Consider the following 11,551-nt stretch of genomic DNA (forward strand, 5'->3'; position numbering starts at 1 on the left):
GAGTGTGGTTGTATAAGTGTAATGGATGCCTACCTGCCCCTGGCTAGCACCTGTTATTCGGTAGAACTCGCCTAAGATTTTTATCATCACTTCTGAGCAAAGAAAAAAGCTGAGTTTAATAAACAGAGGAAGAACTGCTGTTATTCTCTGAAGCTCTCTACAACCTTTGATTTGATAAGCCTGTCCATAGAGGGCTTTAAAGCAATAAGACTTACTCTTTTTGGTGCCCTTCTGTTATGGCTTTCTAAGGAACTGCCTCAGCGAGAAAGAGGTGACTGAGGCAGGACAAGGTGAAGTCTGAAAAGCCAGAGCAGAGGAAAGGGGATTCTTTTGTTTCCAAAAGCCCACAGCCCCCCCCTCACCAGTCCACCGGCAGATATCCCCCTCCCTAAATTACCAAGTAGTTACAGCAAAGTAAAAAGGAAGCCGAAATGCCAGCAAACCTCTCACCCTCCCCCCTTCCAAAGAATGAAAGTACAGGATGGTGGACCTGACAGGCTTTGTGCATTCAGTATAATAATCATTTCATCTAGATGTCAAACAGCCTTGAAGTTAATTCTGTGTCATTTCGAACAAAGGCATATATTTTCCTCTTAAACACTGTGGCCTTTTATTAATCTTTGATCCTACTTGAGATAGAAACAGCCAATCCAGAGCTGGGGTAACCTTCAGAAAGATCAGGGGACAATTTTATTATTGTAATGGGGGTAGAACAGTAACCTCCTCCAGTGCAAAGATTAACCTTTTCCTTGCCTACCTGGGTAGCTCATATCAATTGCCACATTTACTTATTTTATCTGAACTGACACATTGATATCATGTCCTTATTTTTTAACTCCTCCAACAGGCTGTGGGAGGAGAATGCATTTTTATTCTTGCTGCAAATTCCCCAATTGACCAAATTCTGTTCTGTTTCCATGGCCGTTCAGAGAATTTGGGTAGTTTTGCCATTTGAATTCTCCTTCAGGTATGGAGTGTTTTATGGTATCCCCAGAGGGACAAAATGTCCAGGTGAAAAAATGTGCATCGCAGCAAAAACCATGTGATTTATCTTCTTGCAGCTGACATTAGGAAATGAGCAGAATAGGCTAGACCAGTGATGGCGAACCTTTTAGAGACCGAGTGCCCAAACTGCAACCCAAAACCCATTTATGTATCGTCAGGTGACAGGTAGGCATGGCCGATTGGGTGCGTGTGGCTGCAGTAGTAAGGGCAGACTGGGTGGGACTAAAAAGTTCAATCAATTCCAACTTTGTGAGATTTTTTTCCCCGCGAGAAGTTGAAATTGATTGATTGAACTTTTGCGTATGGCAGCGGAGGCCTAAATCGAAAGTTTTATAAAAGCCAGCTGAAGGCATAGGACTGGGGCAACGGCGCACATGCCCACAGAGAGGGCTCTGCGTGCCATCTATGGCACGCGTGCTATAGGTTCGCCACCACGGGGCTAGACTTTGCAATAAGTGTCATCGTTTGCTGCTGGGCCTGAAGGAACCAGCAAAATTGATGTCAGAACAACTGAACCAAGAGTGTTAACAGGTTATACAACAAGCATGAATTAAGGCTGCAAGTTCAGCTGCTTAGGCGGACAAGGAACATGGCAAGGGTTCTACCAAGGTTAAAAGAAAAATGAAAATGTCCCCCCCCCCATTAACGGGTCCTCTGCCAACCTCAAAGGAAGTCCCATCCAAAAAGGGTTCAAAGTCAGAATTTTATAAGGGCACATTAGTAAGATCTGTCAGGGGAAAAAGAGAAACGAGACAACACACAAGGAAACCATCACTTTAGGATCCAGAGGTTTTTTTTTTAAGTTGACACACAAACTCAATACTTACATTTCAACAATTTATTGCAACAAGGACCAAATGGACTAGCAGTCATCAAGTGTGACAATTGGGCCAGGTAGCAACAAATCTTTGAGGCAGGCTTTAAACCTTAGCACTGTGCTCACCTCTAGCATTCTGGTGCTGCCCAATAGCCATCCCATTTCTCTTTCTCGGGACTGACCTTTGAGTCACCTCCCTATTCCTGGAACTGACCAACACTGCGTTAGTTTCTTGTTCTTCCCTCTCCTTGCTCTGACCACTACTTTCCTTGCTACCGTTCCTACTCGTGTCGCCGTACCCATGAATAAGGCTCAGTTCCTCAATTTCTATGCTATCTGGTTCCACACACAGTTCCTGTGGAGAAATGTGTGCCAACTACAATTTTTCACCATCTACTACTGCAATGGCCACAGTTCTTCCTTTTACTAAGTATGTCTCATCAGCTACTAACCTTTAGTTTAATTGACTGTCAGAAATAGGTTTGATTTACACAGGAATTATTGAGATATTTTTTCCCAAAAACACTTTACTTGACTCATCTTTTGTGTCTACAACAATATCTACAAAATCATGCGAAGATCTTTTGGGTTCAATGGAACATACTGATTAGGAAAAATGTTTGGGAAAATAAAAGGGCTAAAGCCAAAATTAAGAAATTAGATGAGGGGACTCATTTGATGGAATAAGCACTTGTTTGAATACGGTTAAAGAAATAAAATGTTGAATACAAATGAATCTTAGCTTAGACGAGGGATAAGCAATACAGTAATTCTTGGCTATGATATGAGAAACATAAAAAAGTTTGAGATATTTATATGAGGGAAATGTACTAAATACTTAAATAAAATGGATTTTGAAGACTTGGGATATGCTTAAAAAGAATGAAACATTTATTATAAATGTATTTTAGCTTAAGAGGGATATGATTTTTTAAAAAACAGTATATTCTTTTCTTTCTGCTTCAAGTTATGAAAAATTAAGTGTTGGGATGGTTCATATGTGGAAAAAGATTTCAATAAGTGTAATTAACATTAAGAAAATTTTAATGTTAAAATATTTTCTTTTGAATATTGTGTGGAGAATAAATTTAAATTAGAACTCTAAAAACAGGATCTATGACAAGGTGATCTAAATGATTAATTAGAAAAGAAGCTTAAGAGTGAGGTGGGGGTTATTTGTAGATACCTAATTGTTATCTTCTAAAATTATCAAGAAATGTACTAATCTAAGGTTGATAAAAGAGAAAATTATTGGAAGAAGAGAAAATCAAGTTAAGATATTATGTAGAATATGGAACTATAGAAACTTAATTATTTGTAAATACAAACCTGGACAGAACATTATCAAATATTGATGGCGATATGTAAAAAAACCTCAATAAACATATTTTCTTTAAAAAAACATCTTGGTGGCATCCCATTGGCTGAATTTGGTCTGGTCTGGGGGAGGGGGGTGGGACAGGAAATAATGTTGTATTGTTGCATGGGAAACTTATGATTCCACCTCCAGCCAGTGACTGATAGGGCAACCACATCTGCCACTGAAGATGGGACCACGGCCGCCCCCACAGCAGCAATCACTGTGGCCCCAGCACCAGGGGTGGCAGTTAAATCGGCCCTTCCTGCAGGATTAGTACCCGTGAGAAGGAGGGGTCATAAGACACCACCAAGTGACCCCCCAGCAACCAGGGTTCTATATGGAGGGAAGTAAGCAGTGAAGTACCACAACGTTCCTCTTAGGGCCAGTACTTTTCAATATCTTCATTAATGACTTAGATGAGGGAATAGAAGGGGAATTCATCAACTTTGCAGCTGACACTAAGCTGGCAGGAATAGCCAACAACCCAAAAAACAAGCTCAGGATCCAAAGAGATTTTGACAGACTTAAAACAATGGGCCCTATCCAACATCATGAAATTTAATGTGGAGAAAAGCAAGGTTTTACACCTAGGCATGGAAAACCGAAGGTTCAAGTACACATTATGCAAAACCTGGCTCAAAAACAGTAACTGTGCGAGGGACCTTGGAATCTATATGAGCTAGCACTGTTGCAGCAGCAGCAGCCAAAAAAGCTAACACAATCCTGGGTTGTATAAACAGAGGCATAGAATCACAACCACATGAAGTATTAGTGCCACTTTACAAAGCCTTAGTATGTTAAGACTTTGGGAAAAGTGCAAAGCCAAGCAACTAGGATCATTAAGACCCTGGAGATTAAAACACACGAAGAACAGTTGTGGGAACTGGCTATGGCTAGTCGCTAGAGATGGGAAGAACTAGGGGTGACACGATAGCACTGTTCCAATATTTGGCAATTAACCAGTGGGACAGCTTGCCTTCGGCAGCTTTGTATGCTTCATCACTACGTTTTTCAGAATAGACTGAACAGCCACTTGTTTCAAAATGCATACAGTCTCCTGCTTGAACGGGGTCGGACAAGAATACCTCCAAGGTTCCTTCCAGCTCTGTTATTCTGTTATCATTATTCTGTTGCTTTGCACGTACAACGAGAGTTTCTGCACCGGAAGCAAATTCCTTGTGTGTCTTAATCACATTTGGCTAAACAAATTATTCAATTGAATTCAGTTGAGTTCCATTCAATTACTCAGACATGTATTGTGAGCGAAGATCTTTCCACCAGTGTGTTGTGCAATTAGCTCACAAGGTGTAACAAGATGGTGGGTTTGTTGTCTGTGTGAGTTGTTGGGGGGGGCACGAAGGGAGGCTCAACCAATCTCAATGTATACATGTTGTACTTTGACAATAAAGGTTCGTTCATTCACACTCAGGCATATTTAGCGTTTTTTCTCCATGTGAATCCTTTGATGTTGATGAAGGTGTGTGCCGTCGGTAAAACTCTTTCCACACTGAAGGCATTTATAAGGTTTTCCTCTTGTGTGGATCCTTTGATGTTTGTAAAGGTTTTCTCTCCGACTGAAGCTCTTTCCACACTCCAGACATTTATATGGTTTTTCTCCTGTGTGAATCATGTGATGTCTATACAGAGTTCCTCCGTTATTGAAATGCTTTCCACATTCCAGGCATTTATATGGTCTCTCTCCTGAGTGGATCCTTTGATGTACATAAAGGCTGCACCTATGACTGAAGCTCTTTCCACACTCAAAACATTTATAAGGTTTTTCTCCTGTGTGGATTCTTAGATGCTTTTCAAGATCTCCATTCCTTTTGAAGGATTTTTCACATTCTGTGCACTGATATTTTTCTCCCTCCTGGATTGTTTGGGGATTCCCAAGTGTTTCGTCTGATCTCCTCTCACTGAAGCTGTTTTCACACTCCAGGAGTCTATGTTGTTTGTCTCCTAAATGGATTCTTTCATGTGCATAAAGGTGTCCAGTCTGACTGAAGCTCTTTCCACACTGCAGACATTTATATGGTTTTTCTCCTGTGTGAATCCTTTGATGTGCATAAAGGTGTCCGGTCTGACTGAAGCTCTTACCACACTCCAGACATTTATATGGTTTCTCTCCTGTGTGAATCCTTTGATGTTTATGGAGGTTTCCAGCATGAATAAACCTCTTTCCACACTCCAGGCATTTATACGGTTTTTCTCCAGTGTGAATTAGTTGATGTATATAAAGGTTTCCTCTTTGACAGAAGCTCTTTCCACATTCCAGACATTTATATGGTTTCTCTCCAGAGTGGATTATTAGATGAGTGTAAAGATTTGCTCTCTGACTGAAGCTCCTTCCACACTCCGGGCATGTAAATAGTTTTTCTCCTGTGTGGATTCTTTGATGGCTTTCAAGATCTCCATTATTTTTGAAGGATTTTCTACATACTGTACATTCATATTTCTTTCCTCCTTCTTGGATTGTTTGGGGATTCCCGAGTCTTCTATCTGCTCTCTCACTAAAGCTCTTTCCACACTCCAGGTGTTTATACTGTTTCTCTGCTAAGTGGATTCTTTCATGTGCATAAACATGTCCTGGGTGACTGAAGGTCTTTCCACACTCCAGACATTTATATGGTTTTTCTCCTGCGTGGATCCTTTGATGTGTATAAAGGTGCCCCCTCTGACTGAAGCGCTTTCCACACTCCAGGCATTTATGCGGTTTCTCTCCAGTGTGCATTGTTTGATGTGCATAAAGGTGTCCTGTCTGACTGAAGCTCTTTCCACACTCCATGCATTTATATGGTTTTTCTCCTGTGTGAATCCTTTGATGTGTGCGTAGGCTTCCAGCATAAATAAATGTCTTTCCACACTCCATGCATTTATACGGTTTTTCTCCTGAATGGATCCTTTGATGTACATAAAGATTTCCTCTCTGACTGAAGCTCTTTCCACATTCCAGGCATTTATGCTGTTTCTCTCCTGAATGGATCCTTTGATGTACATAAAGGTGTCCCATCTGACTGAAGCTCTTTTTACATTCCAGGCATTTAAATGGTTTCTCTCCAGTGTGAATTCTTTGATGCTTATAAAGGTCGCCCTTCTGACTGAAGCTCTTTTCACATTCCAGGCATTTAAATGGTTTTTCTCCTGAGTGGATTCTTAGATGCCTTTCGAGACCTGTATTTCCTTTGAAGGATTTTCCACATTCTGTGCATTCATGTTTCTTTCCTCCCTCCTGAATTCTCTTGGCATTCCCGGGTCTCCCGCCTCTTCTGAGGGACCCTCCGCCCTCCAGGCCCGTGTCGGGGTCTCCGCTCGTTTCCTGCTCCACAGTTCGCCCTCCAGGCGGCCTCCTTTCGCGGAGTCCCCTTCGGCTCATCCCTTCCGGGCCTTCCCCGCGGGGCTCCTCTCCTCCCAGGCGGCACCTCCTTTCTTCCTCCACAGGCCCTCCTCCTGCAGGGGCGAAGGAGAGGCGGGTCACTTTATCGCCCCCTTTCCCGGAGGGCAGTCCCAGCCTCTCCCGCCCGGGGAGGAAGGCCGAAGCCTCCGCCTGCCACGGGCCTCCCTCCCAGCGCCCTCCCACCAGCCCAGGCCTCGGCCTCCTCATCTAGCCCTTCACCGCCTCCCGGGACTCCCAGCATCCCCTGCGCCAAACCTGCAACATCCGGGCGCCTCTGTCGCCGGTTCAGGAAGATCGCTCGTTGCCCGATTTTGTTTCCGGAAGTGAAGGCGGGACCTCCCTGCGTCCTTTTCTTAGAAGCTCCGCCTGTTCCTCTGAAGGGACCGCCCCGAGTTGTCCTGCTGCCACTCGACGCCCTCCCCCGAGCGACCAATCGGCGTCCGCCTTCCTTGACTCAGCCAGATGTCGCCTGCGCAGTAGCGAGGGGCAGGCGGAGCTGAAGGGCGCTTCCGCGGCTGCGTCTCTGCCCCCCCCCTCATCCGGGTCTCTCCCTAGGCCAGGGGTGGGCAACCTCGGCTCTTTTATGACTCGTGGACTTCAACTCCCAGAATTCCTGAGTCAGCCATGCTGAGGGGAAAGAGAGAGGTTTCCAAGCTGAGCCATGCTGACTCAGGATTTCTGGGAGTTGAAGTCCACGAGTCATAAAAGAGCCGAGGTTGCCTACCCCTGGCCTAGGCAAAGGAGGGGGTGGATGCTGGGAGGGTCGCTTCCCCCCTTCGCCCTCCTGGGGGCTCCGGCCAGGCTCCCCCCGAGGCCTCCAGGCAGCCGGACTGGGGCACCCCCTCTCTGCGCCTCCTGAGCCCCCCCCAAGCCCCGCTTCCTTCCCCGGGACCCCTTTGCGAGACTGCAGCGTGGGGGGATCCCCTCCAGGAACCCCCCCCTTTAATATCTGGGCCTCTCGGACCCCTTGGCGACCTTAGGCCGAATCTTCCAAATGGGAAACCTTTTCCTCCGTTCCCCCCCCCCATGCGCCCCTCTCCCCCGGGAAGCCTGGCCCGGGACCCTCGGCCTTGGGGGGCTCCCCGCATTCCATGCACTCCCCAAAGGCTGGAGGGATTCCTGCTCCTGCCGCTCTCAGGCTCCAGCCAGCTTCTCCTTGGCTGCGAGATCCGATGCTGGAGCCCAGTGACGCCCTCCAGGTGCTTTTAGACGTAGGCAGGACGTTCTCTTACCGGCCAACAGAGCAACCGGGCTGGAAGGGACCTTGGAGGTCTTCTAGTCGAGCCCCAGCTCCAGCAGGAGACCCTCAGTGATTCCAGACAAGGGGGGATACGCTGGGTATGGAGGAGCTGGGAGGCTCTTTACTGGCTTCTACGTTCCGCTTTTATTAAAGAGTGTGGTTGTATGAATGTAATGCATGCCTACCTGCCCCTGGCTAGCACCTGTTATTCAGTAGAACTCGCCTAATATTTTTATAATCACTTGTGATCAAAGAGAAGGGCTGAGTTTAATAAACAGTGGAAGAACGGCTATTTATTATTCTCTGAAGCTCACTAGACCCTTTGAGCCTGTCCATAGAGGGCTTAAAGATTTAATTCTTTTTGGTGGGCTTCTGCTTTGGGCTTGTAAGGAAGTGCCTGAGCTCGTCCCTCAGTAAAGCAAGACCGATTCCATCCAGTTGAATCAAAAGAACCTTTGCAGAGAAAGAGTTGATTGCGAGGTCTGAAAGGGCCGCACAGAGCACAGTCATCTCTGGATGACTCTGAAAATTTTAGACATAATTACAGGTAGTCCTTGACTTAGAACAGTTCATTTAGTGAGCATTCAAAGTTATAACAGCACTGGAAAAAAAGGACTATGACTGATTTTTCGCACTTACGACTGTTTTGGCTTCCCCACGGTCGTGTGGGTGCAAAGAGTTGCGACGTGTCACATGATGAGTTTGACACCTGTGCTCTAGAGCTCGAGGTATCCTGGCCACCCCAGTAAATTCTGATTCGATTCACACAACAGTACTCTCTCTATAGGATCTAACACCCACATTCACATTTTTTAAGTGTGGCACTGTTGAGAAAGGCTGGATTTCTCTGTCTGTTGTCCAAGTCCAGCCTTCCTTACTTCCTGCTTGAGTTCCAGCTGGCCTCTCAGTTGTTCCTTTTCTGGGCAATCCTGGCTCCAGCTGAAACCTTTCCTGAAAGAGAATAAGGAGCCAGAAACTGCCCCCTTATAAAAATACAGATTGTGCACACAAAATAGAGACCAAGAATTCTTCCACCTGGTTCTGCTCCAGACAACCACCACCATAAATATTGTCCCCTCAAATACTGTACACAAATTTCAGAGAAGGACAAGGCAAATGATCAGGAAAAAGTAGGGGTACCTTTTACCAAATAATCACAATTTACTGTGAAATCAGTTGAAGCTGATGCAAGTAAACGGCATCCACAATTTATTCTTGCATAATGTATTGGGGGCAAATTTTGACTGATGACTAACATTCTTCTAAATGAAAGAAAGTGGCATTGTATACGTTAACCAGTGAGACTTTATGTTCAGAAGTGGAAGACTACATTTATTCTGATGGAGCTAGCAGAGATGGCCAAGGTGACTGTACTGATCAAACAAAAGAATACGGAGACTTTTATAGTTATGTGGAAACAGTTTCTAGACTTGAGGCGGGGGAAAAAACGAAATTATGATTTTGGGTTTTACCAATTAGAACTGATGTTATCGAAATGGCTAGTTTATATTACTTTCTAAAAGTAAAAACTTGAGGTTTGAAATTAATATTCTACTTTACTGCACCAAAGGAAGTCGGAAGTCAGTACCTTTTTTTTTTCTTTCTCCTTTACCTCACTTCTCTACTCCCCTTCCATTTCCCCATCTTTTCCGCTATTTACTTTTGTATTTTTATTGTACTGTATATTAAAAGGTAAAGGTTCCCCCGCACATGCGTGCTAGTCGTTTCCGACTCTAGGGGCCGGTGCTCATCTCCATTTCAAAGGCGAAGAGCCAGCGCTTGTCCGAGGACATCTCCGTGGTCACGTGGCCAGCATGACTAGACGCCAAAGGCGCACGGAACGCTGTTACCTTCCCACCGGAGCGGTCCCTATTTTTCTACTTGCATTTTTACGTGCTTTCTAACTGCTAGGTTGGCAGAAGCTGGGACGAGTAACAGGCGCTCACTCTGCTACGCGGCACTCGGGATTCGACCTGCCAAACTGCCGACCTTCTGATCGACAAGCTCAGCGTCCTAACCCACTGAGCCACCGCGTCCCTACGTACTGTATATTACAAACTAATAAAACTTTTGAAACCTAATTAAAAGAAAATGCCATGTACAAAGTCACTGCATATAGCTTTTGTGGGTTTTAAACCTACATTTGATCCCATTTGAGAGAAATCTTGATGAATGTGGAGAATGCAGTAGAAAGGGATGTCACTTTTTCTCATTCCGCATTTATAATGAAATGTGCTGACCAGCGTGAAGCCTCTTTAGAAAATTCTCACGGGGCTGTATTTAGACCTCCACCTTCCACCTCCGCTCCTCGACAGCTAATCTGACTGTCTTCTGCTTACCCCTGCCTCCATCCTTCGACCCTAGTTCTCCTATGTGCTGAGAATATGGATAGTATCTCCCAAAGCTTCTTTGGCCTTAAGAGTCTCTTGTTTCTGCTAAAAAGCTTTAAAAACAAGGGGACCAGTCACGAGCATCCAATTTAGAGTTTCAGATATCTGGGAATGGTCTAAACATGGGGTTGAGCTTTGGAAAACCCAGTTATATTATATCAAAGAAAGGGGGAAATGACAGGTGATGAAGCCCAGAATTGGTTTGTAGCAGAGGCACCTGTTGCTCCAATCCGATGAAGTCTTTCCTAAGGGACCCAGTTGGGGCATGTCTGACGCCTAGATTCTGCCACAGTACATTGTTCAGATTAGGCTGAGTCAGAAGATCATTTAAAAGCAACTTATTACAGTTATCTAAGAAAGAGGTTTCCCCTAATGACAAGAGGAGCCCAGGAGACACATAGCAGAAAAAGTACAAAAGATTGGATGGTAAGAAGTCCTGTTGCATCAGAAACAAGGACCGTAAGTTAACACATCCTATAATATTAAGGATAACCGTTAGAAAGAGCATTGTATTAAAAGGAAGAGCGTTTGCATGGGAAGAGGCATCACGAGCTACATAAATAAATCTGTTGTGAAGAGACATTTTCAGCCAGCTGAATCATCTAGCACGTACCATTGAAAAATGTTGTCTGTTATTCAGGCTGAGAAAGTCCCTGGTTGTTGCGGTTAGAAGTTACAAGCACCCAGATGCCAAGGCAGAAAGGTACATTACAAGGTTATGATAAAAATATAAAAGGTACAAGAAAGTGCAAATAAGAACAAGAAACCCGTTTCTTGGCCCTCGGCAAGAAATATATTCCTGCAACACAGACATCATAGTACAAGGCCAAAGTTATGGCCCGCATAACTTGAATTGCTAACGAAAGCAAAAGTAATACTAAGGAGCTTCACCGTCCCTCTCAGGCCATGGGGGGTGGGGTGGGACAGTGCCACCCTGCTGCTCAGAGCCCTGGGCAGTGGAGGTCAAGCACCCAGCCCGCAGCCCAGCTTCCTCAAGAGGATGCCCAGCTGTGCTTATCTCCTCAAGGCTGCTACTGCTTTGCTCGCTCTCCTTGGCCAAGTTGCTCATGGTGGGTGCAGGAGGGCAAAGTGCGTGGGTCAGAGGGAAGCCCACTCTCTCCCCATGCGAGGAGACCCACCTTTGTAACCAAAGCATCCTCAGTAATAGGATGGGAACCACCAGGGGATGGCGAAAAGGCAGCAGGGCTGCTGGTGGCCAAGTGCTAAGGCTAGGACTTCCCTCAGACCCTCCCTCCCTCTCATTCCAATCTTCATCCTCCTTTCCTTCCTTCCCTCCTTTTCATTTCCATCGCCTTCCTTCTTTCCTGTTTCCCTCCCCTGCTTC

The 11,551-nt window shown here is 45.2% G+C and overlaps 1 protein-coding gene across 1 annotated transcript; it reads right to left on the bottom strand.

Annotated features, from left to right (window-relative positions):
• Positions 1-664: 664 nt before the first annotated feature.
• On the bottom strand, positions 665-11,275 carry LOC310647526 (uncharacterized protein; the record flags this gene model as incomplete). The annotated part of the gene is made up of 3 exons (XM_083374844.1): positions 665-6,629; positions 6,832-6,950; positions 11,178-11,275. 3 exons carry the CDS (start codon positions 11,273-11,275, stop codon positions 4,618-4,620), a joined length of 2,229 nt encoding a protein of 742 aa, XP_083230970.1. The 3' UTR covers positions 665-4,617.
• Positions 11,276-11,551: the final 276 nt, after the last annotated feature.

The sequence above is a fragment of the Vipera ursinii genome (genome assembly GCF_947247035.1).
Source record: "Vipera ursinii genome assembly, chromosome: 16".
Lineage (NCBI taxonomy): Eukaryota > Metazoa > Chordata > Lepidosauria > Squamata > Viperidae > Vipera > Vipera ursinii.